This window comes from Lepidochelys kempii, chromosome 3 (assembly GCF_965140265.1).
Source record: "Lepidochelys kempii isolate rLepKem1 chromosome 3, rLepKem1.hap2, whole genome shotgun sequence".
NCBI classification, from domain to species: Eukaryota; Metazoa; Chordata; order Testudines; family Cheloniidae; genus Lepidochelys; species Lepidochelys kempii.
The window spans coordinates 80,485,322-80,512,723 of NC_133258.1; the positions used below are offsets into that span (position 1 = coordinate 80,485,322).

Consider the following 27,402-nt stretch of genomic DNA (forward strand, 5'->3'; position numbering starts at 1 on the left):
TAATACAGTGCCTTTCCCTTCGACAGTAGTGGTTTGAATTTGGCTCATGTCAATGATAACTGACAGCTGGAGCCATCTAAAGACCTTTTGCCAGCTGTGCAAAATAAGGCTGGAGATCTCAGTCCTGCAAAGAGATGTCACAAAATTTAACACCATTATTGGTAGACTCAGCAGAGAAACGAATGGGCAGGGGGACTGATATTCATAAAAACGATCCCTTCCTGAACAAATCTGGCATGCAACCACAGGGAAGTTTTATATTTTGATTTGATCTGTTGATACAAATAAAATACAGAAAAATATGGACAGAAGAAACAGTGACATATTTTGCCAGTTATCATTTATCTCTTTCACTGCAAGAAACAGTGACATCAGGCCTGACCTTGTAGTCCTTACTTCAGTAAAACTCTCTGATTTCAATGGCAGTTTGTCTGAGGAAGGACTGAAGAATCATAAGAATGGCCATACTGGGTCAGACCAAAGGTCCATCTAGCCCAGTATCCTGTCCTCTGACAGTGGCCAATAATGCCAGGTGCTTCAAAAGGAATGAACAGAACAGGTGATCATCAGGAAAAAATGCAATGTTATTTTGTTTGTTTTGTTGGAACTGCTTATGTGCCTGATCATGCCCCACTGAAGACAACAGGAGCTCTATCATTAACTTCAGTGGGCAAAGCATAAAGCTCTATATTTGTGAAATGTTACTGCTCATCTAAATTATGTAAAGCACATCCAGATACTACAGTTATTGAATCTTAATGTTTTATATTAGAGAGATTTGTTTTTATATTGGTCCTGAAATGTTATGCTATGCTGATTATAGAACAGACTTTATAATAATCGATTAGATTGCAATTTTACTTTTAAACACATTTTGAAGACTCATTTTCCTAAATTAATACATAGGGAAGCAGCATAGTCTTGTAGTCAAAACAGTGAACTGGAAGTTCAGGGCTCAATTCCTAGTTCAGCCACGGATCACTGAAATGTGTCACACAATCTATCAATGCCTTTGTTTCTCAATCTGTAAAATAAAGTTAAACATACTTCTCTACCTTTGGGAAGTACTTTGGGATCTTCAGAGAAAAGACAGAATGAAAGTTTGGAAGAAAATACCCGCTGAGACTTAGAAGATTTAGAAAGACTTAGAAAATTCTTCCCTGTTTTCTGACCAAGGGAGTTAAGTCAATTAGTAATGTGTTAATGGTTAAGTACTGGAGGGAAAAATCAAACTTAGGGATGAGTGTTTATGAGAAAGAAGGAAAAAGAAGAAAAAAAGTCTTCAGTAATCTCTTTAGAAAGCTAACAAAAAGGAAACTTATTTTTGTAATGAAGATGTTTCTCATTTTAATCTGTCTCTGTCCTTACCAACCCCCCACCCCGACCCCACTAAGATACTTGGGGCTTAAATACACACTGCCTTTAAAAACAAAGGGGTGGTGGTGTCCTAATGGCTTATGTTTCTTCCTGAGAGCAAAACTGTATTCACCCATTTACTGTAAAACTAATTTTTTTGCCAGTAGTTATGCAGTTGCTTAAGATATCTGAGGATATAAAAGCAATCCTTTAAACTCTTATTAAAACTGATTTAAGCGCTAGTTCCTAATCACTCTTACATGTAGTAAGTAATTCACATATGCTAGGAAAAATGGTTATGGATTAGAACTGATCTATATTATTTTAGCTCTCTGTTTTGGGAGGTTCTAAGTGAAACAAAGGCACTTGAATTGGAATCAAATACACCACCTCAATATTCCTCTTCATTAGCAGTGGGAATAAAAAGTGAAGAGTAGTTTAAAGCAAAAAGTTTTAAAAGTGTTAAGTCAAAAAGGAGACTATATTTCTCTTGGTTTTAACTAGACTACTAAGCAGCTCTGCATCATCACCTCTTTGGACTGAAAAAAAAAGAATATTTATTGTAAGACCTTGTTTCAAGGTTCCTTCCCCACTCTGAACTCTAGGGTACAGATGTGGGGACCAGCATGAAAGACCCCCTAAGCTTATTCTTACCAGCTTAGTTAAAAACTTCCCCAAGGTACAAACTATTTTCTTTTTTCCTTTAGATTTTATTGCTGCCAACCTCCCAGCGTTTTAAACAAAGAACAGGGAAAGAGACCACTTGGAGACGTCTTCCCCCAAAATATCCCCCCCCCCAAGCCCTACACCCCCTTTCCTGGGGAAGGCTTAATAATAATCCGCACCAATTGGTACAGGTGAACACAGACACAAACCCTTGGATCTTAAGAACAATGAAAAATCAATCAGGTTCTTAAAAGAAGAATTTTAATTAAAGGAAAGGTAAAAGAATCACCTCTGTAAAATCAGGAGGGTAAATACCTTACAGGGTAATCAGATTCAAAACAGAGAATCCCTCTAGGCAAAACCTTAAGTTACAAAAAGACACAAAAACAGGAATATACATTCCCTCCAGCATAGCTTATTTTACCAGCCATTAAACAAAAGGAAATCTAATGCATTTTCTAGCTAGATTACTTACTAACTTAACAAGGGCTGGAAGGCTGCATTTCTGATCTGCTCCCAGCAAAAGCATCACACAGACAGACAGACCCCTTTGTTCCCCCACCATCCAGATTTGAAAGTATCTTGTTCCCTTACTGATCATTTTGGGTCAGGTGCCAGCGAGGTTACCTTAGCTTCTTAACCCTTTACAGGTGAAAGGGTTTTGCCTCTGGCCAGGAGGGATTTTATAGTACTGTATACAGAAAGGTGGTTACCGTTCCCTTTATATTTATAACGCCTTGTGTCTGAGGATTCTCCCGCCCCCCTCTATAGTTGCCTCATTTCCCTGCATCTTAAACAGAAAGGAAACACTATAATTACGAGGCTGGGATTGGTGAACCCCATAGACTATGTGGTAGTCCAGGTGACTGGGAGATTAGTATTTTAATACTAGTTTCAGATGTAGGCATGGTCTGGTGCTGTGCAAACTCCCACTTATAGTTGTGCTATGCACACCTCAGTCCTGACCCACAGCATTTCCACTATTCTACTTCCTATTGCGCAAACGCTGCCAATCGTTTGTTTTCTGACACAAATGGAGGTTAGGATGAGACACTACCACAGCCACCTTAATTTGGGGCCTCAACGTGCATTTGAACTCTAGAGGTGAAAACTAGTGCAATAGCCCACCATGCCATACGCCAATCAAGAACAAGGTGATCTACCTACTAGTCTAAATACCTAGTCTAAATACCTATTTAGAGAATGACGTCATCAACTAGGATTTCTACTGTTAATTATTTAAAGCATGCTACATGGAGTTGCTCTAACCCTTGACAATTACTACAGGAGACCCAGCTGCCTCTCATCTAATTAGCTGTCTGGGATTCAAAGCCCAAGAAAAGTGTGAGATCACTAAACAAAATCCTCCATTTAGTTTTATGGATGTTTCTCTAGAAGTTTCTTTCTAGTTTTACAATTCTTCATATTGAAGGAACCCCTCTTAAAAGGTGCTCAGTGTGGCTACAAAGACCTGTCACCTTTTAAAATATTTCTCTAGAGCTTAAAAAAAAATACAGGATCCTAAAATTGGAACAATGCATTTTGAGTTGCACCTCTCTACTGAGCTGCAATTAGAGAAAGCAATGGCAGATTAAAGTGGCATTTGCCATATTCCCATGTTTGTGGAGTAAGAAGTTACTACCCACACTGAATTCAGAAGGCATGTAGCCAATAGTGCCAGAGTTGTCAAAATGAATTTGTTAATGTCCTCCAGAGCAGGACTGTTTGTTGTCTTGGTGCCAACGATACAGTCACTGCCAAACTGCAGGAAGAGATCAGAGATGAAACCTTCTGTGTTCTTCTTGGAATTCTAATGAAAACTGAAGCAACTAAAATACCAATATTCCTTATGCAACTAGATGGGGGCATGCTGCTGCCATACTGTGGCAGGCATTAAATAAAAAACGGTTACTTTCTTGTAACTGTTCTTCGAGATGTGATGTTCACATCCATGCCACATTAGGTGTGCGTGTGCTGCGTGCACGAGCGTCGGAAACTTTTCGCCTTGGCGGCTCCCCTCGGGCCGGTGGGCCCCCCGAGTGGCGCCACTGCGCCGTGCACATCTACCCCTGCCGGCCCGACCCCCTCCAGGTCCTTCTTGCCAGCGAATCCGACAGAGGGGTAGGAGGATGGGTGGTGGAATGGACGTGAACAATACATCTTGAAGAACAACAGTTACGAGAAAGTAAGTAACTGTTTTTTCTTCTTCGAGTGCTTGTTCACGTCCATTCCACGTTAGGTGAATTACAAGCTTACCTCTGGAGGAGGGTAGGAGTCACGGAACAACTGCTCGAAGGACCGCTCTGCCAACTGCCGCGTCCTCTCTGGCCTGCTGGTTGACCGCATAGTGGGTCGTGAAGGTGTGCACCAAGGACTAGGTGGCTGCTCTACAGATCTCCTGGATTGGGACCTGTGACAGGAACGCCGTGGAAGTCACCTGCGCCCTGGTCGAGTGTTCCGTGACCGCCGGGGCCGGAACACCTGCGAGCTCATAGCACGCCCGGATGCAGCTTGTAATCCAAGACGAAATCCACTGCGCCGACACGGAGGCCTTTTATCTTCTTGGCTACAGCCACAAACAGCTGCGTGGATTTGCAAAAGGGCTTGGTGCGCTCCAAATAGAACGCCAGTGCTCGACGCACATCCAGAGTGTGCAAGCTGCGGTGACTTGAGTCCGTATGGGGTTTCGGGAAGAACACCAGCAGACAAATGTCCTGGCCCAAATGGAATTGGGAGACCACCTTAGGGAGGAACTTGGGGTGCGGCTGGAGCTGCACCCTGTCCTTGTGAAATACTGTGTACGGTGGCTCAGAGGTGAGGGCCCTCAGTTCGGACACCCTTCTGGCCGAGGTAACGGCAACCAGATATGCACCTTCAAGGAAAGTTAAAGGAGAGAACAGGTAGCGAGGAGCTCAAAAGTGGGTCCCATGAGCTTAGAAAGGATCATGGAGGGACCGGGGGGCGGGAGTATGGGAACACCTTCTCCAACCCCTTAAGGAACCATCCCACCATTGGGTGGGAAAACACCGAGCCCCCCGAGAACCCCTGATGGAAGGCGGAGATGGCCACCCGGTGCACTCTGAGCGAGGATGGGGCTAGCCCTTGCTGCTTGAGGTGCAGGAGGTATTCCAGAATGGCCTACACCCGAGCCTGGCCCAGCCGCACCTGTCAGGGTTCACACCAACACGAGAACCTTTTCCACTTGGCCATATAGGCCGCCCTGGTAGAGGGCTTTCTACTGCCAAGCGAAATCTGCTGCACAGGAAAGGAGCACTGGCTCTCCAGGGCGTTTAGCCACAGAGCCTCCACGCCATCAGGTGCTGCGGCTGCAGGTCGGGGTGGAGAAGCTGCCCGCCGTCCTGTGTAATGAGGTCCCAGTGTAGGGGCAGGGCTACTGGGGCCTCCACTGACAGCTCTAGGAGTGAGGGGTACCAGTGTTGGTGGGCCCAAGCTGGGGCGTTGAGGATCACTGCTGCCCTGTCCCTGTGCACCTTGAGCAGGACCTTGTGCACCATGGGGAGTGGGGGGAAGGCATACATCAAGCTCCCTCTCCACAGGATCGCAAATGCATCCGCGAGTGAGCCCGGGCTGCGGCCCTGGAATGAGCAGAACCGCAGGCACTGGGCGTTAGCCCTGGTGGCAAACAGATCTACCCGGGGAAGAGCAAAGCAAGATGTCTGCACTGAGCGTCCACTCGTGCATGAGGTACGACCTGCTGGGGGAGTCCGCCAGCTCGTTCCGCACCCCTGGGAGATAGGATGCCCTGAGGTGAATTGCATGGGCTATGCAAAGGTCCCAGAGGAGGAGAGCCTCACGACAGAGTGGCGAGGAATGAGCCCCGCCCTGCTTATTTATATAAAACATGGCAGTAGTGTTGTCTGTCAGAACTGTCACGCTGTGACCACTCAGAGTGGCGTGAAAGGTCTGGCAGGCAAGACGAACCACCCTGAGCTCCTTCACGTTGATATGGAGCGACCTTTCTGTCTCGGACCACAACCCCGCGTCATGAGGTCCCCCAGGTGAGCCCCCCATCAGAGGTCTGACGTGTCCGTCACCAGTGTCAGGTCTGGTTGTGAGGCGGCAAGGGGATGCCTTCGCAAACCACAGGCTGGAACTGCCACCACAGCAGGGAGTCCAGCACATACCTTGGGGCTGTCACTACCAAGTCCAGGGGGTCCCTGCCTGAGCGGTACACCTGAGCGAGCTACGCCTGCAGAGTCCTCTCAGTCTGGCATGCCTGACCACGTGCGTGCATGCTGCCATGCAGCACAGCCACAGGCAGCACCTGGCCGTTCTCATTGGAAACTGGCGCAGGGAGGCCACTCCTTGTTGGATAGCCTGGAATCGGAATACAGGAAGGCTTGCCCTGGCCTGCACCGCGTCCAGGACTGCCCCTATGAATTCCACTCTCTGCATGGGTATGAGCGTAGACTTGGGGAGGTTGACCAGGAGCCCCAGTTCTCGGAACAATCTCAGGGCCACCTCCACATGGCCCCGCACCTCCTCCTCAGATCGGCCCGCCAGGAGCCAGTCGTCGAGGTACGGGTACACCCGAATCGCCACCACTGCCATGCACTTCGTGAACATCCTTGGGGCTGCGGCTAGTCCGAACGGGAGAACCGCAAACTGTTAATGTTCTTGGCCCACAGCGAAGCGTAGAAACCGTCTGTGTGCTGGGAAGATGGCGATATGGAAGTACGCGTCCTTCATGTCGAGGGCAGAGTACCAGTCCCCTGGATCCAGGGAAGGGATGATGGTGCCCAGAGAGACCATGCGGAACCAGACCTTGACCAGGAACTTGTTGAGCCCGCACAGGTCTAGGATGGGGCGAAGGCCCCCTTTGGCTTTGGGGATGAGGAAGTACTGGGAGTAGAATCCTTTTCCCTTTAGGCCGTAAGGCACCGCCTCTATCACCCCCGCCTCTAGCAGCGAGCGGACTTCCTCCTCTAGGAGATGCTCATGAGAGGGGTCCCTGAAGAGGGACGGGGCAAACTGCAGCGAGTACCCATTCCACACAATGCGTAAGACCCAACAGTCTGATGTAATGGTAGACCACGCATTGGAGAAACGGGACAGGCGGTTCAGGAAACAAGGGAAAGGATCCGGTGACTGGTCTGGTATGCTGTCCTCGAGCGCACCTTCAAAAGCCTGGCTTAGTGCCCGGCTGGGGTTTGTGCTGGCCTTGGTTCTGGCCCGGCGCATTATTATCATTATTATTATTGCATCGTCGCCTGTAATCCCTGCCTTGCCTACGGTAAGGCTCATGCCTATGGTGAGGCTGGTACTGGCACTGAGGGGGAAGCTCTGGCTTACAGGGCTTCCTCTGGGTCGCTGGGGTGTGCATACGCTGCAACTTGAGCGTAGCTCGTGAATCTTTGAGGCTATGCAGCCTCGCATCTATCTGGTCCGAGAAGAGCCCGGACCTTTCGAAGGGGAGGTCCTGGAGTGTATTCTGGATCTCAGGGGGCAGGCCTGACTCCTGGAGTCACGCCGAGCACCTCATGACCACCCCTGATGCAACTGTTCTAGCCACCGCGTCTGCCGAATCCATGGAGGCCTGGAGAGAGGTCTTGGCAACTTCCTTGCCCTCATCCACCAGGGCTGTGAACTCCTGTTGGGAACCTTGCGGGAGGTTGTCCTTAAAACTTCCCCACTGCCGCCCAGGAGTTGAAATTGTGCCAGTTGAGGATGGCCTGCTGGTTAGCAATCCTCAACTGAAGGCCCCCAGATGAGCACACCTTTCTTCCAAAAAAGGTCCAGGCATTTCGCTTCCTTGGCCTTAGGGGCCGGGGCCTGCTGACCATGGTGCTCCCTTTCGTTCGCCGCCAAAACCATTAGAGAGCATGGACTCGGGTGGCAGAACAGGAACTCATAGCCCTTAGATGGGGAAAAGTATTTATGCTCCACTCCTTTAGCCGTTGGAGGCCGGGGTCTGCCATATAGTCTTATAGTTAGACTGGATGGTCTTAATGAGTGGGAGCACTATTCTGGATGGACCTTCAGGGCTCAAAATGTCCACCATGGTAATGGTCTTTTCCCCAAAACCCATGGGGTCCTCCTGCTCAACCATCTCCTCGGCCTGCAACCCCAAATTTTGGGAGACTCTGCGCAGCATTTCCTGGTGGGCTCTATGGTCTATCGGCGGAGGGCCAGACTCCTCTGTACCTCCTCATCGGGGGAAGACGAGGAGGTTAAGCCCTGTAAGCTCGACCCCCTCTGGTTGGTCCTCCTGCTCCCCATCTCCCGTGGTAGGGGCCTCTGGCTCAGGCCGGGGCGGGAGTCCATGGGACGGCACCGGGCTCGGTGCCGGACTCTCCGGTCTATGCTGGGGGTAAGCTTGAGGCCTGGATACTGTTGCCTCCGGCACCGTCTGGTGTCGGTGCGGGGGCCGGGACTGCTGCACCGAGTAACTTGCCCTGGACAGGGCCCCTTGGCACTCCTGATAGGCCCGGGGGTCCAGAAGGGCCAATGGCCTGGTGGCCCCCATTGACATTGCCAGCTTCCTTGAGGGTCCCTGCTTTCCGGGCCTGATGCAGGTAGCTATAGCGGCCAGAGCCAGTGCCAACAATCTGCGCCGGCAGGAGAATGAGTGGCTCCTGGCTGAGTGGGACCGGGACCGGTGCCAGCGTTCCTTGGACCGGGACCATCTGCAGGAGACCTCTGGCGAGGGCCATCTCAACTCCTCCTGGTGCCGGTCTCTGGGCGGTGCCGGAGAGTGGCGTGTCCTTTCTGGTGCTTCTTCGTGTCGACCCGCTGCCGGTGCCGCAACCTCCTTCTGGGCCGCCGGCAAGTGCGAGTCTGCAGAGTTGGAGCTCAACCGGGACTAACTCCGGGAGTGGGGCTAGAACAGTGTCCTCGAGCAGCACACCATTGCCGGCTTACTCCTCGACGGCACCCAAGGCATGGGCGCCAGAGGGTTCTCCCCATACGGGAGGGGGCTTGCCGTCAACAGCTCGAGGAAGTCTTCGCAGCCTCAAAGGTGCGAGACGTGGAGGGCTGATCCGTTACGCCCTCGAGCCCATCGTCCGCACTGAGCTCACTTAGCTCTGGGCTTGGTGGGGCGTGCGTTGCCGGGACCGCCGGTGTCAGCGCCAGTACCACGGCCTTCCCGCTCTTGTCGGTGCTCGGGGCCTTGGGAGGCGCCGGCCTCCTGTGCGGGGAACGACCGCGCCTTCCTTTCGGCTGCGCCGGGGGCTGCATCGGGGAGGACGAGCGGTGCCGGGGCCTAGCCTGGTGCTCCGGGGCCAACAGTTTACGGTGCTTAGCCGGTGCCGGGTCTCTCGATGGCTCCGGGGCACTACGCACCGAGAAAGTCTTGGCTGGTGTCAGGCGCTCCGGGCCCAGCAGCTGCAATGCGGCCTCCATCAACAGTTGCTTTAGGTGAAAGTCTCTTTCTTTCCTTGTCCTTGGCTTAAACGCCTAGCAAATCCTACACCTTTCAGTTTGATGTCCATCCCCCAGGCAACGTAGACACAAGTTGTGGGGGTCACTAACTGGCATAGGTTTGAGACATGTGGTGCAAGCCTTGAAGCCATGGGCCCGGGGCAGGTACAGGAGGCCTCCAAGCACCTAATGACTTAAGTGTCCACAATCTGTATGTAAACTAACTGATAACAGCTACTCTAAAGGCTAAGGGACTGCTCTTCCAGGAGAGAGAGAGAGAGAGAGGTTGTTCCAACACCGCCACGGAGGGTAAGAAGGAACTGGAGGGGGTCGGACAAGCAAGGGTATATATGCACGGCGCAGTGGTGCCACTTGGGGGGCCCGCCAGGAGCCACTAAGGGAAAAAGTTTCTGACACTCGTGCACGCAACGCGTGCACACTTAATGTGGAATGGACTTGAACAAGCACTCGAAAAAGTACGATAAATTTTTACATAAAACAAGGTTTGCTAAATGTTCTATCTTTCCGAATTGGGAAGCCAGGAGGAACTAAAAACAGTAAAACTAAAGGAGACAGGAACAACTGACTTGTTTTGCCCTTTCTAATATTAAAATTTATGTTTTTACAGTGAGATCGTGTGGAATCAAACAGTCCAAGCATCCACAGAACCAGTATGGTATATAATAGTGTATAATTCTTCAAAATTCATCATTCTTTACCCACACCTTTAAAAGCTCCAGCTTTAAAAGCATTTTCATGTTAAAGAGAAGGGGGAAGGGGAAGAGGGAAGAGGATGGAAAATAGTACAGAGTAATTTATTTACTGACGAAAGAAAGAGGAGAGAGTGTTCTTTAATTCTGCTTCCTAACACAACGCTCATCTGAAGAACGTGCCTTTTGTCTGTTATTCTGAGGGTGTTACATCTTAGCTGAGATGACAGAGCCATTGAAAATTCTCTCTAAACACCAGGGAACCATTCATTTGTGCTAAGGAAAAGACAAGAAACAACAGTAAGTCCTTCTTCACATCCACTTTAAAATATTACAACTGAAGCTCATATTTTGCTAGGCAGATCCAAAAAGATAAGGACATCCATAGGACAGCAACTAATAAGGCCTGGGGCGTAGGCAGGAATACAAATTTGACTGCTTTTGGAGAGGCACTTTCTGAGGCTCACTCACTCTCCCCCACTGTGTCCATGCGGGTGGAGGAGTTCTGTGCCCACGCTGACTATTGGGGGGCCCAAGCCCCTGCTTGCCTCCCCTTGTACATGCCCCTGAATAAGGATGTTAATAAAAATTTTAATGAGTGAATTTAATGTTCATAAATGGATGTACTAATAGTAATGGCAAGATCCAGGAATAGCGTTGGCAGGTGTTGTGCACAAGTTTCTCCTACAACTCTACCAATCAACCTCAATTCTGACTCATCTTAGTTTTAAACATCCCTAAAGCAGAAACACCGATTGTGCCAACCTGTATAGTGTAGATAAATTTGTTAAGAATTAGAATGACAATAACCTCATTTTCATTTGTTAACTATCAATATTTTGAACCCAGGTCTCCACAGGAGGCTGAAAAATGAAATAACTCATAGTGCTACTTAGTTCCTACAAAGATAGGTTTTATAAAAGACACAGGATACAATTAATCCTGCGCTCCCTCCACCTGGTCATTTATTGATACAATGTAAAAAATGGCAGCTGCTTTTAAATCAAACTAAGTTATACCATGAATTTCACAGTTCTTTTACAAACAGTAGCTAAACAAAGTACAACCCTTGCTAGGCCCATATACTCTTTTGCAATCTTGAACTATTTTAAACACATTGGAAGACATTAAAAGAATGGCAAAGGGATCCAAACAACTTCTTTTGCAATTACAGTTTCAACACCTGCAATCTTGCATACCAGCATAAAAGTAGGTTAATTCAGAGACAGGACAGCAGCCTGTTTATCAGTGATTAACCTTCACGATGAGGTGTAACAAGAGCACATAAGAACTCAGTTGGCAAGTTCATAAAGTTAAAATTCATGACCTTTAACTAAAGGAGCATTTGAGTTATTATGCAGTAAACAGCTTCTGATAAATTTTACTTATAAGTTGTAGCACCTTAGAGACTAATAAATTTATTTGAGCATAAGCTTTTGTGAGCTACAGCTCACTTCATCGGATGCATCCACTGAATGCATCCGATGAAGTGAGCTGTAGCTCACGAAAGCTTATGCTCAAATAAATTCGTTAGTCTCTAAGGTGCCACAAGTACTCCTTTTCTTTTTGCTAATAAAGACTAACACGGCTGCTACTCTGAAACTTATAAGTTGCTCAGTTAAACAAAATTGTGCCAAAGTTTCCCTTCATAAATCCATTATTCTCTATTACTCCCCGTAAAATATCACATGATGAAATTATCCAGAGAATCAAAACTCCTTTCCACCTTTTCCAGGAAGCATTATTTAGTTAAAGATTATTAACACTATTTAATACATACTTTAACCACAGGATGTAGGGTACATTTTTGATATGTTGCATGGGGATTTAGCAGTGGGATTTTTTTTTTTTTTGAAGTCATGTAGAGTCTTGCACTAAAAATCCATGCAACACTGAAAATGTGCCCAAAAGAGCACAGATGTGTCACTTTGACTATTGCAGTTTAGGTTAACACACACATGCATGCGTGCACACTTCATTTCTAACACTTTTGCTCAATTATGTGCAGAGACTACTAGAGAACAACTCTCATTAAAGTTTCATATATGTTATGTAAATAAATCTAGGAAACCCCCAGATGTGCGTTCATTCAGTCTGTTCATTCAAGTGGAAGAGAATAAATGTAGAAAGCTTTGTACGGGATATTCCTTTCATCTGTATCTTATGAAAAAAAGGATATCCCTCAGTGCAGAATCAAACTTGCCTTAGTCCACTAAGAAAAAAAGAAAAAGCAAGCTTTCGGTTTTCTCCCCTTCAGCACTCAGCAATTTTGATATAAATCACAATAATGAAACCGAGGTTACTATACACGGTTATTTATAGTGAAGAAATTAACCTCAACCTGTGACTTTCTGCACAACTACTTTTTCTTGCATCCATTTTCAGTTTCTCCTTTTCAAATGCCTGAGTCATGACCAGGGCTCTGGGGTGGTGCAGAAGTAAGAGGAGGAGCAAGGTTATCATTTAGATTCACACACATACACACACAGATTCCTTGTGGGAGGGGAACACGATCTTTGCAGAGCATCTACTCTTTTCCCTCTCCCCACTGCTGCAAGTGGGTGGGGAGTAGGCAAGGAATGGGGTGGAACCTTGGTTTAGCTCCACAAAACACCCAGTGGTGCAGCTTCACCCTCATCTTGGAGAGCATACGAAACCTGGGTAGCCCTGACACACCAGGCTCCCTGTCCTGGAGTGGAAGCAGAGATGGGCTGGATGGGCAACTGTGATTTAGGCAGCTTTAGGGTCACTGCAGCAATACTTTGACACTAATGCAGGGCTTATGGCAAAGCTGTGATTGAACTCAATGCAATTCAAGTATATAGGTGTCATTTTAAAGGAGCAATTTCAAAAGAATTTGAGATTTAAATGTACAATAAACTGGCCAGATCAAAGGTAAGAAATCTTTCTTCTCTGATGCTGGAGTCTCCTCAAATCTCAAATACAAGGAAGCATACACACAGAGGATGGTGTAGGAAGTGGCATTTGTGTCTCAGGATATGGCACCTTTCCTTCCAAGTCAGCAAAAAAACAATATCCCACTGCACAGGGGCACCACTTCTGTTATTACAGGTGCTGTATTTGGGGTGTACAAGGTTGCAAGGACTGTCCTCCTCCCCCCCTCCACCCATGTAATTAAGGATCCAAAGGCACTTATCAGAATTATAATGCTGTAGTAACTGCTGTGTTATAGTTAAACTCAACATTGCTAATCGAATTCCAACTGTAGTGAAAATGGATGGTTATTTTTCTTGCTTTCAAAACGTGGAGCATTGCTGAAAGTGAATCACTGTTACATCACTAAAGCAATATAAAGGTAGCAGCTTCTCAGTGTTGGGAAAATAATCCCTTTCTATATACAACCAAAAAACCTGGGATCCTTCTGGATGAGAAGAGCTCTCTTAACTTAAGGAATTTATTTTTAATTATTAGCCTAATTTAATAAGTAATTGATTTATATGTAAAAGTGGCTTTTGATTCCACAATTGTTTCTTACATAAAACACTTGATTTGCCAGTAAAATACAATATTCCTAATTTACAATAATTCTTTCTAAACCTCTTAATTATATTTATTATATTGGTATTATATTGGTAATAATTGGTAATAATATTGATCCCATTATTAATATAATATTAATTGGTAATAATATTGATCCCATTATTGTTATCTCACTGAACTTGATAGTATTAGTTATATAATCATGTTCTTTCTCAAAGAGAATGCTATTTTCTTCCTTCAACTCCATATCCTCTGAAGTTTGTGTGTATATACATAATAAAACAGAGAAAGAAGTAGCCTCCCTGATGAATTCAAGCCAAGAGATAAATTTTCGATAACTGCATCTTTAGCAAACTGGCCTTTGCAAAGCTCATCTTTCTATCTATGGAAGCAATCAGAGATGAATGAGGGTATTTACAACAGCCTTGTGCAGAGAGAGATAGTATCTTCTCTGTATGTTAAATTGTGTTATGTAACCTATCACTTAAATCAGCATCTGTGCCAGATGACTGGAGGATAGCTAATGGAATGCTGATTTTTAAAAAAGGCTCCAGAGGCGATCCTTGGAAATTACAGGCCAGCAAGCCTCATTGCAGCACCAGGCAAACTGGTTGAAACTATAGTAAAGAACAGAATTATCCAGCACATAGATGAAAAAACGGTTACTAACCTTCTGTAAATGTTTTTCTTCAAGATCTGTTGTTCATGTCCATTCCATGTTAGGAGTGTGTGCACCGTTGCCAGAGATTTTTCCCTCAGTGATCTCTGTCAGGCCAGCTCTTGCGCCCTCTGGAGCCCATGACGCTCATGCACAGGTATAAGGAGCACTGTCGGCCACACACCCTCTCAGTTCCTTCTTGCTGAACAACTCACAGAGGGGTAGGAAGGTGGGTTGTGGAATGGATATGAGCAACACATCTTGAAGAACAGTTATGGAAAAAGAAAAGGAGTACTTGTGGCACCTTAGAGACTAACAAATTTATTTGAGCATAAGCTTTCGTGAGCTACAGCTCACTTAATTGGATGCATTCAGTTATGGAAGGTTAATAACCACCTTTTCTTCGAGTGCTTGCTTATGTCCATTCCACGTTTGGTGACTCACAACAAGTTCCTCAGGAGGTGGGCTGAGAGTTCATGAACATGCTGACTGCAACACTGCTCTTCCAAACCTAGCGTTGTCTCGAGCCTGTTGGGTGATGGCATAGTGGGATGCAAAGGTATGCACCGATAACCAAACTGCAGCCCTCCAGATGTCTTGGATGGGCACTTGCACAAGGAACATTGCTGAACAGGCCTGAGCTCTTGTGGAGTGAGTGGTTAGGATGGCTGGCAGTGGGACATTTGCCTGCTCACAGCAAGCTAGAATACAGGCAGTAATCCAGGACAAGATACTCTGGGCTGACACTGGGAGCCCTTTCATCCTTTTTGCTACTGCTACAAAGAGTTGCGTGGATTTGCGAAAGGGTTGAGTCCTCTCAATATAGAAGGCAAGAGCACGTCTAACATCCGAGGAGTAAAGCCACCACTCTTTAGAGTTCCTGTGAGGCTTCGGAAAGAAGACTGGAATAAAAATAGCCTGGTAGCTATGGAATTGTGATGCTACTTTGGCAGGAAGGCTAGGTGGCGGTGCAGCTGGACCTTGTACCGTGGTTCTGATGTAAAGGCCCTGATTCAGAGACCCTGGCTGAGGTGATAGCCACCAGAAAGGTAACTTTCCAAGAGAGAAATAGTAGCAGGCACGGTGCTAGCGGTTTGAATGGAGGACCCATGAGCTTGACAGAAACAGGTTTAACATGGAGGGACTGGCTCACAGACATGAGGGTAGTCTCTCTCCAGATCCTTGAGAAATCAGATGGTCATCTCATGGGAGAATACTGACCTGTCTTTCACTGGTGAGTGGAGGGCTGAGATTGCTGCTAAGTGCACCCTAATAGATGCAAAGACCAGACCTTGCTGCTTCAGATGGTGCAAGTAGACCAAGATAGCCTACAGGGAAGCACAAAGCAGAGAGGGACCTCACTGAGATGCCCATATCGAGAAGCGTTTCCATTTAGGTAGTAGCCCTAGTGGACAGTTTCCTACTACCTAGAAAGATCTGACAAACTTGCTCTGACCAGGCCTGCTCCGCAGGGTTCAGCCACCTAACATCCATGCTGTTAGGTGAAGGGAGGCAAGGTTTGGGTGGAGCAACCAGCCGTGGTCTTCTGAGATTGGGTCTGGATAGAGTGGAAGTGGAAGAGGGGATACTACTGAAAGATCCAGTAGCGTGCTGAACCAGCACTGGTGTGTCCACGCCGGGGCTATAAGAATAAACTATTGCTTTGTCTTGCTTGATTTTCAGGAGGCCCTTGTGAAAAAGAGGAATCAGGGGAAAAGTGTAGTGCAGGGGTCCTGACCCGCGGAGAAAAAAGGTGTCAGACAGGGAGCCCAGACTGTGCCCATGAAGTGAGCAAAACTGATGGCACTTCCTGTTCTGCTTGGTCGCGAACAGGTCTACCTTGGGAGACCCCCACCTTTTAGGAATGAACCTGGCGATCTCTGGCTGAAGGGACCACTTGTGATAGGAAAAGGATCTTCTGAGATGATCTGCCAGTGCATTCCGGGCTCCTGGAAGATGTGTTGCCTCCAGGTGGATGGAGTGTTTCAGGCAGAATTCTCACAGATGGATGTCCTCCTGATACAGGGTAGAGGATCGAACACATCTCTATTCATAAATACAGAACATGGCGGTGGCATTGTCTGTGAGAACTTGCACGACCTTCACTGAGATCTGAGGGAGGAACGCTTGGCAGGCTAAACATACAGCCCTGAATTCCCTGACCAATAGGCCCTGAGACCGGAGACAGTCAAGCTGGGCCTTCCAAACTACATCTGATGCATCTGAGACTAGCGAGATAGATGGCTGAGGGGCAACAAAGGGTACTCCCATCATTATTGACCCCGGGTCCTTCCACCAGTCCAGGAGATGAGGACCAGGGGAGGAACAGTGAGCACTGAGTCCAAGTGGTGTCTGTTTGGGGAGTGTGAGAAAGGGGTGGATAAAAACTGAAGGATATAGACGATTGTCACTGTACTTAGCACCCAGTGGTCTGATGTTATGCAGGACCATGCCGCGCTGAAATGGGGACAGATGGTCCAAAAATAAAGGGCAGGCAGGATCTGATATAGTGCCCTTGGGTATACCTTCAAAAGGCCTGCTCGGGCCCACCAGAGTGCCTATCAGACTCTGACTGGGAGGTTGAGGTAGACGGGAGTGGCTGACACCATTTATAACTTCTCCCTTCCCTTTTGTAGGGCTCCTTTCCCAGAGGGGGCGCCGAGAAATAAGGTGGCTGTTGGGGCCTGAAGTGCTTCCTGGAAGCAGACAGAGTGTAGTGGCCCAGTGATCTGAGGGTGGATCTAGAGTCCTTCAGGCTGTGAAGTCTCATGTCTTTCTGTTCCAAAAATAGTGAGGAGCCTTCAAAGAGGAGGTCCTGGATGGACTGTTGGACCTCGTGAGGAAGTCCTGAGGACTGGAGCCAAGAACACCACTTCATTGTGACAGCAGAGGCCATTGTCCTTGCTGCCGCATCAGCTGCATCGAGAGTTGCCTGGAGAGAGGTCCTAGTCACATTCTTCCCCTCCTCCAAGAGGGCAGCGAATTCCTGCCAGCGAATTCCTGTGAGTACAAGTACTCAAACCCACTTGTTGGCACATGTTTCTTTTCTGCCCTTTGAGGTGGGGTGCAGAGACGGAGTTTTCCAAAGGGTCTTGACCAGACCCATTACAGCCTCATTAATGGGTAAGGCCATTTTGGAGGGAGCTGCTGCAGCCAGAACGTCAATAAGGCTGTGAGATATTTACTTAAGTGCCTCAATTTCCAGCCCCAGGTTAGCAGCTATCCGCTTCAGCAAGTCCTGATGGGCCCTGAAGTCGTCTTGCAGACACAAGTTACTGGGCCCCGAGATGGCCTCATCTGCTGAGGAGGAAGCTTGCACCGAAGGAGGGGCTCCTTCCTTTTTCTCAACAACATCCATGGGAACCACATTCTGAATGTTGGTACTGGGGTCAGTATTGGATTCAGGGTCCAATGCTGAGCAGGAAGGAGCGATAGCCCACCTCTCTGAAACCACCAAGTAGGATCAATGGGAAGGAGGACCTGGTACCAGGGGAAAACCCCAAGGGTTCCAGTATGGCCAGTGCATAGGCCACTGACCCGTTGGCCAGGTGTCGGCAGGGGGACCCACACTGAAGTCCAATGGCACATAGGGTTCTCCTTCAAACTCAGAGTCCTCTCTCAGTGACCACTCTCTGCCTCCATACAGTAGTGTGCTCTGCCTTCATACAGTGCAGAGGGTCCGGAGATTGGTGGTGGACCGAAGATGGTCGTGACAATGGGATCAGGGCTGGCTTGCCCCTAGAAGGTGCCAGTGGGCCCAGTGCCAGGAAGTTCAACACTCTCTGCTCAAGTAGTTGCCCCATCGAAGCTGGAGGGACTCAGAGTGATAGTAAGTAAGGCTATGTTTATATCATGGAGGTCATGGAAGTCATGGAATCCGTGACTTCCAGAGACCTCCCCCTGTTTCAGCCCCAGGGGCTGCAGAACTCTGGACTTTGCAGCCAGCAGGGCCCTGGTAGGCTTCCAGCAACAGGCAACAGCAGTGACAGGGGGCCCCCTGAAAGGCTCCAAAGACAGGCGACAACCTCCTGAGGGGGCCCTCCTTAGGGTTCCAGCAATGGGCGACAGCTTTGCCCAGGGGTGGGGAGGGGATGCCTTGGGCGAGAGGCTGGGAGCGTCCCATTTTCTCTTTGGGATATGTGGTCACCCTACAGCTTCCAGCTGCTATGGGCAGTGGGGGAACCCCACAGCTCCCAGCCACCACGGTGGCGGAGGAAACCATGGAGCCATAGCAGCAAGTCAGACAGGTCATAGCTTCCATGAATTTTTGTTTATTGCCCATGACACTTCCATGACTTTTACTAAAAATAACCATAACAAAACCTTAGCCTTAATAGTAAATCCCCGACTGCTGTGAAAGCCTCTGGGGTTGCAGGGACAGTCAGACCGCTGGTACCGCAGTGGCTTCCGTGTGTCAGTGGAGGGTCCTGCACTGGACTCAATGATCTGGACAGAGTCAACAGTGCACCATGGGACCACGGGTGGAGGAGTGGCCCAACATGGATCGCATCGCACTACCTTCCCCATGCCTGTCCTTTTTCTGCACTGTCGGTGTACTGCTTTTTGTGCTTCTTCCTCTGCACCGAAGATGGTGAATGGTGCTGGTAAGAGCGCGATGCCAGAGGAGTGCTTTGCACTGAAGCCAAAGTACTCGGTGCAGGATCAGTGCGGCTTGGCTCTGAGGCTGGTCTGAGAGCAGCTTCCATTAGGATAGCCTTGAGTTTTATTTCTCTGTCCTTTTTAGTGCGGGATCTAAAATCCCGACAAATCTGGCACGCGTTCATCTCGTGAGTTTCTATATTTAAAACGACAAAGAATCAGAGATAAAAAACCACTGGGAAAAAGCCTTGCCGAAGCAAGAAGAGTCATTCCAGCAACCATCACAGGCAGTAAGAAGGAACTGAGTGGGCGCGTAGCTGGCCGCGCCCCTTATACCAGCACATGAATGTGCGACTCTAGAGGGCACAACAGCTGACCCGACAGATACCACTGAGGGAAAATCTTCGGCAACAGTGTACACGGCAGGCACACACCTAATATGGAATGGACATGAGCAAGCACTTGAAGAACACCACAATATACTGGAGAAGAGTCAACACAGCTTTTGTAAAGGGAAATCATGCCTCACCAATCTATTTGAATTCTTTGAGGGGGTCAACAAGCATGGGGACAAGGGTGATCCAGTGGATATAGTATATGGACTTTCAGAACGCCTTTGCAAGGTCCCTCAAAGGCTCTTAAGTGACGTAAGCAGTCATGGGACAAGAGGGAAGGTCCTTTCATGGATCAGTAACTTGTTAAAAGATGGGAAACAAAGGGTAGGAATAAATAGTCAGTTTTCACGTAGAAAGAGGTAAATAGTGGGTTCCACCAAGGATCTGTACTGGGACATGTGGTATTCAACATATTCATACATGATCTGGAAAAGGGGCTGAACAGTGCCGTTGAAAAGTCTGCAGATGATACTACATTATTTAAAATTGTTAAGTCCAAAGCTGACTGCAAAGAGTTATAAAGGAATCTCACAAAACTGGGTGAATGAGCAATAAAATGGCAGATGAAATTTAATTTTGGTAAGTGAAAAGTAATGCATATTGGAAAAAATAATCCCAATTATACATACAAAACAATGAGGTCTAAATTAGCTATTATCACTCCAGAAAGATCTTGGAGTCACTGCGGATAGTTCTCTAAAAAAACATCTGCTCAATGCGCAGCAGCAGTAAAAAAAAAACCTAACACAATGTTAGGCATGATTAAGAAAAAGAGATAAGTAATACGACAGAAAAGATAATGCTCCTATATAAATCCATGGTACACCCACATCTTGAATACTGCATGCAGTTCTTGTCATCCCATCTCAGACAAGATATATTAGAATGGAAAAAGGACAGAGAAGGGCAACAAAACCAACCAGGGGTATGGAACAGCTTCTACATGAGGAAAGTTTAAAAAGACTGATTGTTCAGATTAGAAAAGAGATAACTAAGGTGGGGTGTTGGGTGGGGAGATAAGAGATCTACAGAATCATGAATGGTATGGGGAATACAGGTAAGGAAATGTTGTTTATCCCTTCACATAACACAAGAACTAGAATCACCCAATTAAATTAATAGGCAGCAGGTTTAAAACAAACATAAGTACTTCTTCACACAACACAGAGTCAACCTGTGGAACTTGTTGGCAGGGGATGTTGTGAAGGCCAAAAGAATAACTGTGTTCAAAAAAAGAACTAGATAAGTTCATGGAAGATGGATCCATCGATAGCTTTTAGCCAAGATGGTCAGGGATGCAACCCCATGCTCTGGGTGTTCCTAAACCTCTGATTGCCAGAAGCTGGTACTGGACGACAGGGGATGGATTACTCAATAATTGCTCTGTTCTGTTCAGTCCCTCTGAAGCATCTGGCACTGGCCACAGTCAGAGACAGGATACTGGTCTAGATGGACCATTGGTCTGACTTGGAATGGCCATTCTTATTTTGGAGTTTTAGGAATTAGCTTGTCAGAATCCAAATGTTGTACACACCTATTTATTATTTGTAATGTATTAATGCCCAGGACCCTATTGTGCTAGATGCTGTACAAACAAAAACAAAACAGTTCCCAACCAAAAGAATTTACCTGGATGACTGTACTAAGTAAAGTGGAACAACTGCACAGTACATGGAAAGCAATTACATCACTGAGACAGATGCAAAACACTACTAATACCTTTAAAATTCACAACACGAGAAGACGCATACTTGTGTTTGCCTCTTAGTTACATAGCATGGCACATACTAAACTTACCCCCAAAAAGCACATTAGTCCTGCCTCAAAACTTCTGATATTGAAAATTACACAGGAGTTGCTTGAAAGTGATCTTACTCTCATTTTACTCCAGCTGTTGTTAGCCTGCTTCAAAAGCGATTAAAACAAGGTAGAAAAATTAATGTTTTGTTATTACCTGAACCGTCTGATAAATCGAAGGATCAAATCCTTTCACAGTCACCTCCCGGAAAACTCTTGGCTCCAGTTCTTCTTTCGTCAGATCACAGTGATAAATAATACCTGAAACAGAAGTCAAATTTGTCAATTAAGTGCACATGCATCATTAAAAAGACATTGGATTAAAAACATGAAAGACTGTAACGAATGGCAAAGTTAACCCAGTAGGGTAAAAAAGCAGCCTTAATAAATCCTTACACTTAATAATTGACATAGAATCATAGAACATGCACTTCTTCACTGAAGAAAGCAGAGACTTTCTGTATGCAAAGAACAATTACTGCTGCCCATACTAAACATTTGAAATTAGAATTCCCACAGCCAACTAAATACAAGAAAAAAAAATTAAACTGCTTTGCATTTAGTAAGAATGATAAATCTAACAGAATTCAGACAATGGAAAGATTTAGGAGTCTATTTGGAAATATGGTGAGTTAATACAGATTATACCAATGTAGTTGAACAGAATTTAGCCTAATACGTTTACTTAGGGCCTGATCCTGCAAACACTTAAGCACGTGAATAATTTTACTCATTTGAGTATGCTCACTGAAATCAGTGGGATTACTCATATGAATAAAATTATTCACGTGCTTAAGCACATGACCATGATGAAGCTGGTAGACAAACTTGTTTTTAAGGGTGTGATTGAGGCAGAGCCGCACTGCCCTGGTGGGAATGGAGGCACTCTGCTCAGGGAAGCAGAAGGCCCTCTGGGACATCCATCGCCCAGTGACAGCATACCTGCTGCAACGCCCCTTTGTGGGGAGCACCTCTCTATCCACTGCACATTTATGGAGTGGGCAGAGCCATGCACCCACTTCCTCTTCACCTAGCCCATCCCCTAAAGGAACATGGATGGAAAAGTCACTGCGCACCTGCGTAAGGGCCAGGCAGGATCTGGCTTTTAGACTGTAATCTCCTTTTCTAGGATCCAGTCCTGCACATATTTAACCATGTGTTTAAACTCTCTGCTCCCATTCAGTTCTCTAAACTTCCCAAGAAAGTTAAGTTCTTCCCCAATGCTCTCCAAGATGGTCAGTTGGTAGGAAGGGACAAGGACAGTCTTGTGGCCAAGGAACTGGACTGCAATTCAAGAGTTCTGGGTTCAATTCCCAAACTTCCTGTGTGGTCTTGGACAATCACTTTGTCTCTCTGTGCCTTTGTTCCTCAGATGTAAAAGTATATTATAGTATAATTATTATAGTAGTTCTTTTCTCTCACCCTTTGTCTTGTCTATTCATATTGTATGCTCATCAGGACAGAGCCTTAACATATGTTTGTACAGTCCCTATCATAATGGGGCCTCAGACTTGGTTGGGAATCCTAGTGTGATACAAATAAACCTAATTTCAACAGCCAGCAGTCAATATCCTTACGATAGGCTTGCAGGACAGAGGATCATTCTGTCAAAATCTGGAAACAAATCAGGATCAGTGACAAACCTAGGATAGGGCTTTTTGTAAAACCTCTTATTCCTGATCCAGTGGAGCACTGCCATTTCAGATTTAGATAAATTAAGATTAAAGAGGAAAACACAATGTGAGGGTGAGAGAGAGAGAGAGAGAGAGAGAGAGAGAGAGAATGAGAATGAATAAGATTTAGACCTGTTTACTGAATTAGGTATGGAAGTACCAAGACTTCCAACATTGTTTTATGATTTATTTTCTCTAATAGGTACAATACCATCAACACAGAGAAACGCGCAGTGTCAGAGTATAAACAGCAGAGGCTGAGAGTGCAACTGTAGTACAGAGCCAGTAAGCAGAACAAAAGCAAGGTCAGCCCAAATTGCCCGTCTATCTGTATAGTGATTGACTTGACAACATTGCCAAAAATAAGATGCACATAACCAGCTTTCAGATTCTCTTGGCTGCTCTGAGCACAGTACACTAATACAAAGTGAGTTTGTATCCAACAAACATTCAGTACTAGATCTCCCTACCTATCAGTAAAGAGGAAATAATACAAGACTTAAATCTGATATAATTAAAGGACAGACACCTATGATTTAAGTATCAGTAAGAAAATCTAACTATTTCTTAACCCAAGTTGCTCCTCCTAACCTAAACATCGTACTGTATTAACGTAAATACATAGAAGTAAAAAAGCAAGGACCATCTAAACAGCAGGGAGCTCAAAAAAGGAAAAGCAGCAAGAAATCTATCCCATTCCTTAAATTATATAATTTGCTTACAAACACCAAACTAGTCATATTTCTCTCCTAGTCTCTCTGGCTATTACTATGAACAATTTTGCATCTACTCTGAACCCCTTCATTATACACTGTGACAAAGGGGCTGTTTATTTCACAAGGTAACTACGGCTTCTTGCAGAAATAACTGGACACATGGTTTTGCTTGACAGAAGCTTAAAGGCCTTTTGGGACTTTTGCTTTTATTAACACTCAGGATGAGTCATCCCATTCTGCACTCATCATTCTTCCCCATCTTATCCAGCAATTATTTAGTTTACATAGCTAAGCCTTTATGCACAGCCTTGTTCTGCAGTCTGTTGAGGTAACTTCAAGGTTTTACTTGCATGATCTTTCTGGTTGAAGCTGGTGGGGGTTTTCCTTTCTGGCTCCACACTCAGTTATCAACATTCCCAACACCGCCACTCATGTTGAGAGCATATATTCAGATCAGTTCCAAACTGGATACACAGTCTTCCCTGCCTCTCTCTTTATGCTTGAAACTGAGAAAAAAAACGAACTTATTTTAAGAAAATATTTCATGTTTTATAGATTAATTTTCTTACTCTAGTGTAAAATGTAGGGAGAGTTTGGATGACAAAATGAAAAGGGTACTTTTCAGGATATTAAGAGCAGGGGAAGCCCACTTTGACAGTAATCCCATCCAAACAAGCCATGCTCCATCTCAGATATTTTGGGGAGTTTTTTTAAATGAAAAGGCCACAGCATGACTTCCGCCCAGGCTAATGAAGTCCACTCCCTCCCAAACAACTGTTTGCACATTATCTTCTATTGTAGCACATGCACTGTTTGTGTGAAAGTTATACTTCACTGTTAAAATTTGGCATATATAGCAAGGGCCACTTGCAGAAAAAATATAGTTTAAGTTTGGAAGCGAAGACCTCCATGATCAGTTTTTAGCCAGTAAGTTTGCCTTTAGAAAGCATCAGTATTTTTCTAGGGACCTTGATTCTCCCGCTTCCACCTATCTTACTGTTCCAGGGATTAACTTCTGCTTGACATTTGGGTAATCAAGAAAACTCAGTAAAAACAAAACGTGTTTGGCTGCATGATGTATTTATATCACTCTGTGGACACTGTTAGATTAATCTGTTTGCACAGGGCCTGGTTTACTGAGCACCCATAGCTCCCTTTTCAGTCAATGAGAGTTATGTGTGCTCAATACCTCTGAAAGCCAGGACTTTAGACAGTGACTGGAGGGTCTACGTAGCACAGTGGAGTGTAGGGCCTGTCATACACAAACTGTTTTTGGAGTAAGTTTTGTGTGGCCAACTTGTAAACTGCCACTAGTGAGAGACAATCAGAATGCACTGAGTGCTCCAATGTATTACTTCAACAAGAACTGCAGAGCAGAAACTGGGATAAATGCAAAATTATGAATTTTAACCATTTCTCCAGATCCAACTACTTGATATTTTGTTATTCAGAAGAAAGAAGTTTGGGTCAGTAGCACATCATGGACCATACAAAGTAGATAAATGCTGCTTGCTCTTCTATATATGATGGAAAAGCACACTCTTGTTTTAGCATCAAACTGTTCATTTTCTGCGCTTCACTAATGACCTGATTTTCAGAGATGATGAGCACTTTGATGGAAGCTGTGAGTGCTTGATACCTTTTGGGGGAAAAAAAGTTAGTCCATAAGCTTTCACTTGAATTTAACTATCAGCCAGGACCTTTCTGATTTGCTCTTGAAAGAAACACACCTCAACATTTCTCTACATTTAGCATAGATGATCTACGATACCTGTTAAAAAATTACTGATGGTTGAATGGGGCAGTCACTATGGAGAAGGCTAGACTTCACAGCTTAGTACCCCACTTCCAGAATAAGCCAAAATGGGTACCTATCTCCAAATGACAGAAACTGAAAGGGGGAATGATCTGAGTGGGGTTCTTCATCTTTTACCCACTGCTTCATTCTGGGCTCCCATTATTCTGTGTTTAATCTTTGCTTTTATATTATCGGAGATTGACGGGGAGTTCTATAGAAGGAGAGAAAAAAGTGAAGGGATAGTAAAGTAAATGGGAAGAAGGAAGATAGTCGTACGGCAGTAAGCATGGTTCATATGGAGGAGGAATATCACTGGTAGACTCGTACCCCTCTTTAGATACTGGTAAGACTGTCCCTGCAAAGACTGATTAATCTCTGATTTACAACAATGCTGCTGAAGAATTTTAGTTTTAATTTGAAATTCAACAGACTGGGGATATTTTCATAGCCATTTCCAAGGGTATAATTAAATACCTCATGCCCCACTAGTAAGGGCTCTGTCATTCCTTCCATGTTCAAGGAAGATGAATTCAAACTGGAACAGATGCAGAGAAGAGCTACAAGGATGATCAGGAGAATGGAGGGCCTATTTTATGAGAGGAGATTAAAAGAGTTGGGCTTGTTTAGCCTAGCCAAACCATGGCTGAGAGAGGATAAGATTGCTCCTCTAAATACATCAGGAGGGTAAATACCAAGGAAGCTGAAGAGCTATTTAAGCTAAAGGACAATGTTGGCATGAGAACAAATGGATATAAACTGGCCATGAACAAATTTCGGCTGGAAATTGGGAAGTTTCTAATAATCAGAATCAGGTTCTGGAACAGCCTCCCGACTGGATGGGGGAGGGGGGTAAGGTGGTACAGTGGGGGAGAAGGTGAGGGAGGGTGGACAAAACTTAATTCATTTTAAGAGAGGTGGACAAATTTATGAGTGGGATCATATGACTGGGTTGTTTGTGGTGACAGGGGCAGAGCTCATGTCTTATGTTCCTCAAATCTCATGTTTCAGGGCTTCAGGAAGGGATGCCCTCTTTCTTTTTTGGTCTCCCTCTTCTGAACAACCTATATGGACATGGCTGGAGATGCTCTGAGGTAATAGTGAGAATTCTCTCTGTAGGGTGCTTGGATGGCTGGCTCTTGGTCACATGCTCAGGGTTTAAGTGATCACCAGATATGGGACTAGGATGGAATTTTCACCCAGGACAGATCGGCAAAAAGAATGCAAGGTCACTAGCATTCTCTGCAGCATGAATCATTTGCCCAGAGCATCTGGGTCTCTCTCATTTATTCAATTCCCTACCATAACAGGGGGCTCGGGCTTTGGTGCACCTTGATCACTCCTATTCTCTGCCTGTGGCACACAATAGTTTAGTCTCCTGAGAGCTGTCATACTTTGGTCTAACTTTGGTTGTTGGGTTTAGTGTGCAGGTGCTGGGTGGTGATGGTGGCCTGTAATATACAGGAGGTCATACTAGATTCCTTTTAGCCCTAAACTCTGTGACAGTTTATTAGGTATCTGTGGGCTGGTCAAAAGATATTATCTGGACCACTTTTACATGATCGTGCAGCTCTGCTCAAAGCACATTCATACAGCCTCTAATTGGTGCTATGAAAGCAACACTAATTCCCTTCTTTGAGAGGACAGAATGAGCAAAAAGTTGTAATCTTCCATAGAACTCTCTGTAATACTGAGTCATTTCTGAATCCAGATCCCCAACATATTAACTCACTGTAGACCCATGAGATCCAAGAGTTTTCTCCATTAATATATTTTAAATGCACAGTCCAAACTACAACACACTATTTAGGGCAAAGCACCTTTTTCTATGTCTCTAAAGATCAAGCCACAATTCAGTCTCATTATGTGTACAGTACTTCCTAAATTAAAGATCCATTGGGCAGGTACCCTGTAAAAGGGGCAACACCTGAGGAAATAAACAACCTTACCTGGAGATAAAAAGGACGTAAACTGATAAAATATTTCTGTGTCCTTTTTTCGGCCACTATATCCCACAATGCTACCAACTTCCAAAGGAAAAGTCTTGAGATGTGTGCCAGTGGCTAGATCATGAAGTTGTAGAACATTCTTCACATCATGCAGGTAACACAAAACCAGGAAGTTGGACCTAACACAAGCAACCCATTCTGTAA

The 27,402-nt window shown here is 45.7% G+C and overlaps 1 protein-coding gene across 4 annotated transcripts in view; it reads right to left on the minus strand.

Annotated features, from left to right (window-relative positions):
* Positions 1–27,402, minus strand: part of PREP (prolyl endopeptidase) — a 177,242-nt gene that overhangs the window by 41,309 nt on the left and 108,531 nt on the right. For all 4 annotated transcript variants that reach the window (XM_073336887.1, XM_073336888.1, XM_073336890.1 and 1 more), the window contains exons 9-10: positions 27,199–27,396; positions 21,223–21,326 (exon numbers count right to left, since the gene is read on the minus strand). In XM_073336887.1, coding sequence (XP_073192988.1) covers positions 21,223–21,326; positions 27,199–27,396 — 302 coding nt within the window. The remainder of the gene's footprint in view (positions 1–21,222; positions 21,327–27,198; positions 27,397–27,402) is intronic.